Source organism: Camelus dromedarius, chromosome 2 (genome assembly GCF_036321535.1).
Source record: "Camelus dromedarius isolate mCamDro1 chromosome 2, mCamDro1.pat, whole genome shotgun sequence".
NCBI classification, from domain to species: domain Eukaryota; kingdom Metazoa; phylum Chordata; class Mammalia; order Artiodactyla; family Camelidae; genus Camelus; species Camelus dromedarius.
In genome coordinates, this window is record NC_087437.1 from 121,793,347 (window position 1) to 121,797,830 (window position 4,484).

A 4,484-nucleotide genomic window follows, 5' to 3' on the forward strand; every position below is an offset into this window, starting at 1 on the left:
AGGCTCGCCCGGTGGCCTCTATCAAGGACAGGCACTTGAAGCCAAGGCTGCCCGGCCCGGGAGGGCCAGCGTAGAGGTTACCGGGCCCTGCTCCCCAAGCTGTGCCTGGAAACAGCGGCGGGGGGGGCAATGATCTGGGAGGCAGAGCCCAGTGACCAGGGGGCCTGACTCGAGTTCCTACCCTCCCACCGGCCCTACATCCAGCCAAACCGCGACCTTTGGGAGACGCCCTTTCTGCCCAGGGTGGCCTCCACCCTGGAGGGGCAGGCCCAGGTGAGACGGAGGCCCTTGCATCTTGCAGGCCCCAGAAGAGCGTGTGGCATGGCTCGGACCCCAGCGGGCGCCGGCTGACCGAGAGCTACTGCGAGACGTGGCGGACCGAGGCCAGGACGGCCACCGGCCAGGCCTCCTCGCTGCTGGCGGGCCGGCTGCTGGAGCAGAAGGCCGCGGGCTGCCACAACGCTTTCGTCGTCCTCTGCATCGAGAACAGCTTCATGACCTCCTCCAAGTAGGGCCTCTGTTGGCTCAGCGGACAGGACGGACAGACAGATGGCCAGAGAGGAGGCCAGGCGGCAGGCCGGGGGCGCGGAGGTGCCCCCTGGCAGGGCAGGGAGCCTCGCCGGCGCCCCCAGGGAAGGGACCTGGCTGGGACACTTCCCTGTGTGGTTCACCTTCCATGTAACCCTCAAGAAATAAAAGGAAGCCAAAGAGTGTATTTCTTAAAAAGTTTAAAACAGCCTGGTGCCAAGACTCTTCCGTCCCTCCCGGGGCCCTGGCCAGGCTGCTCACGCGGGGGCCTCGGTGCTGGTGGAGCCATGATTGGACCAGGGGCAGACCTGGCCCTCACTCTGCAGGAGGCCGACTCGAACCTACCACCCAGGGAGGCGTGTACCCAGGGCCTCCCGGGTGCCCAGCAGGGCCCTCGGCCACCCCAGGCATCCTGTCCCGCCCTCCTCCTCACGCACAAATCTCAGGCCTGTTTGCAGAACAGCCGTGAGGAGGTGCTGGGAGCTGCCCCCCAGCCCCCCTCCTCCCTCTCACCACCAGGCCCAGGAGCTGTGCAGGAGCAGAGAAGGGGCCCTCCCTCCCTCCCCAGCTGACAAGCGGCAGGACAGCTCAGTCACTGCATGTGAGGGAAGACGGACTCCCTTTTCTTAGCTTCGTGTAGTTCAGCACCCCACTGCTGACCCCGGGTTCCAACCCCTGCCCCCCCCCCACGCTGCTGGGAGCAGAGCCTGTGTGTCCCCTGGGCAGCTCTGCCACATGGAGCTGTCTGCGGGCCTCTCTTCCATGCTGGCTTCTCGGGTGACCCCTGTGGCCACACCCAGTGAAGGGCCTGACCCCCACCCTGGCTGTGCTGGGGGAGTTTGGAGGGTCCGTGAACCAGGGAGTGGCAGTGCCCCACCCTGACCTCACACACAGCTCTCCTCTCCCAGGGCGAGGACCCCCAGCTCAGCACCCGCCCAGCTTTCCTCAGGAGCACATCCTGGGGCCCAGCTGGGCCAAACGTGGGCACCCCCAAAGCCCTGGGTCCAAACCGCTCTCTGTTGGGCTTGGCGCCAGCATCTCAGGTTCACCTCTGCAGGACACGGAGCTCAGAAAACCTCATAGACAAAGGGGACAGCCACACGTGCCCCGCCTGGACATGGCTCACAGCCCCCGGGCTTCCCCAGCGGAGCCTCAGGATGGGCGAGGCTGCACGGAGGGGTCAAAGCTGGCCCGGGACAGGAAGGGGCCACGTCTGCGGGTGGGCCCCGTGCAGGCGGGGTGAAGGCTGCTTGTGCCCAGGCCCCTGCTCACGACTGCTGCTCCAGCGTGACAGGAAAATCTTTGTGGTCGTCCTTCTCTTGGGAAGAATGAAGGGGACATTTTAGGGTGCATGCAGGCAGCTCTGGGGGAGCTGGTGGGGTGGCCAGAGCCCAGACTGTGCTGTCTGAGCACTGTGACTACACTGGAGGGGCTGGTCATGTTAACTGTGTGTGTGGTTTTCAAACAGGCTCCAAATAAAAATGACTGTTTACCCTGATGCTTGGTTTGCAAGCAGTTTTCATGTCACGAAAACTCGGGGAGCCTCTGTCCCGGATAGCCCAGCCGGGCGACCCTACAGAAGGAGTACAGGTGCACTCGGGTACACACGGGCGTGCACGGGTGTGCAGGTGCTCGCGGGTACACACAGATACGTGTGGATTTACACGGTGTTCAGGTAAACTGCTCTCCTTCAGTATCCGTGGAGGACTGACTCCAGGACTCCCGTGGATGCCAAAACCCCAGGTGCTCAAGGCCTTATATAAAACGGTGTGGTATTTACATATAACCTACACACAGCCTCCCACATACTTTTTTCCTAATTTTTAAAATTGAAGTCTAGTTGATTCACAATGTTGTGTTAGTTTCTGATGTGCAGCAAAGGGACTCAGTCACATGCATACTCGTTTTCAGATTCTTTTCCCTTATGGTTAATGACAAGGTATTGAATACAGCTCCCTGTGCTGGACAGCAGGACCCGTTTATTCTGTACACAGTAGCTTGTATCTGCCAACTCCCAACTTACCCCTCCCCCTTTTCCCCTTTGGTAACTGTAGTTTGTTTTCTGTGTCTGTGAGTCTGCTTCTGTCTTGTAAATAAGGTCATTTGTATCACTTTTTTTTGTTGTTCCACCCATAAGTGATACCATGATATTTGTCTCTCTCTGACTTACTCAGTATGATCATCTCTAGGTCCATGTTGCTGCAGATGGCATTACTTCATTCTTTTTATGGCTGAGTAGTATTCCATCGTGTACATACACCACGGCTGCTTCATCCAGTCAGCTGTCAGTAGGCATTTAGGCTGTTTCCATGTCTTGGCTGTTGTAAATAGTGCTGCTATGAGCACTGGGGTGCAGGTGTCTTTTCAAATTTGAGTTCCCTCTGGGTGTACGCCCAGGAGTGGGATTGCTGGATCATAGGGTAAGTCTATTTTTAGTATTTAATATTTAGTATTTCAGATGGACATTTACGTTGTTTCCATGTCCTCTCATACACTTTAAATCATCTCTAGATTACTTACAATACCTAATACAATAAAAATGCTATGTAAATGGTTGTAAATACAATGTAAAGGCCAGGTACTTAGTGGCCAGCACATGGCAAATTCAAGTTTTGGTTTTTGAAACTTTCTTGAATTTTTAAAAAGTATTTTCAAGCTGTGGTTGGTTGAATCCTCAGCTGTAGAACCCACAGATTACATAGGGACGCTGGCACACGGATGTGCGACGTACAGCGGGGTGTGCTGGCGTACGTGGGTATACACAGAGTCACACGGATGTGAGCAGGTGTACAGCGGCATGAGACAGACATGGGTGTACACACATGTGCATGGATGTGCCCTACACACACCCTCTTCTCTCTCAGGGTCTCCCCTGGGGGTGGCTAGCAGTCTTCACAGGCTTGTCAGAGCCATGCAGATGGTCTGTACCCTGGGCTCCCAGACCCTGCGCCGCATCCGCCCACGGCTGCTGCAGCTCGCTGGGGCCCAGGACGTGTCTGACCCCAAGAGGTCGTGGGCACTGATGCACTAGGAGCTCGGAAGCAAGAGAAATGTCGGCTTGGCAGAGGCCGAGCGCAGGGCCCTGGCGGTGGTGGGGAGGTTGCAGAGGGAGCAGGTGGAGCTGGAGGACCCGGCGCCAACCACCCGCTGCCAGGAGGGTGCTGGTGGTGTGGGGGTGGGGGAGGCTGGGGGAGGGGCACAGAGCAGAGCCCGCCTCCTGCGGTCAGCAGCCAGAGGCGAGCCCCCCTCCCCATCAAGCCCTGCCAGCTTTCCAGGCATGGAGGGGTGCGGAGCTGGGACCCTGGACTCCGCGTGGCCCCTTCCAGCAGGGCCTTGGGGTAGCTGTGCAAGCCCACATGCACAAGCCTAGGGAGCACCTGCCCTGCGCAGCCCCCACTGTTGGCCGTGACTTAGGCCTCTTTCCGGACCCACAGGGTGTCCGAGATGCCCCCCTCGCGTAAGTTGACCCCAGATGACCCAGGTCCAGCAGCCCCTCCTCCACCAAGGGTCCTGCTCTGAACTCGGCGCAGCGCCTGTCCTGTGGACCCCAAGGGGGACCCTGCCCTGCACGAGGGCTGAGGTCATGGGACAGGCAGGGCTCAGCTCAGGACAGGGTGTGGGTCCTTGCTTGTGGCTGGGGGCAGGGCGGGGACCTCTCCTGGCCTCCCGATGGACCACGTGGAGTTAGGAACCCGAATGACGCATCTGGGGACAAGCAGGCTGTGTTGCATCTCAGGAAGCAGGGCTGGCTCCAGGCCCTGCGGCAGTGCCCATTGGCACCGGCAAGTCCCCTCTGGGCATCTGAGGCAAATCATGTCAACCCACGTCAGGTGCGATGGAGGGACAGGGGGCCTGAGGGGAAGAGGGGGACCAAGGAGACTGGGCTGCTTTCCACCAATGGGAGACACCACCACCCCCCATGTTGGCTTCTCCCCGAGAAACACGCCAAACGAGGG

The 4,484-nt window shown here is 59.3% G+C and overlaps 1 protein-coding gene across 8 annotated transcripts in view; it reads left to right on the forward strand.

The window, feature by feature from the left end:
• Positions 1-2,026, forward strand: part of COL18A1 (collagen type XVIII alpha 1 chain) — an 85,501-nt gene extending 83,475 nt beyond the window's left edge. For 4 of the 8 annotated variants that reach the window (XM_064476682.1, XM_064476684.1, XM_064476673.1 and 1 more), the window contains one exon: positions 302-734. In XM_064476682.1, coding sequence (XP_064332752.1) covers positions 302-512 — 211 coding nt within the window. In that variant the 3' untranslated portion in view covers positions 513-734. Of the gene's footprint in view, positions 1-301 lie in introns of all 8 variants that reach the window. The other 4 variants (XM_064476663.1, XM_064476666.1, XM_064476664.1 and 1 more) reach the window with 1 other exon arrangement.
• The last annotated feature ends 2,458 nt before the right edge of the window (positions 2,027-4,484 follow it).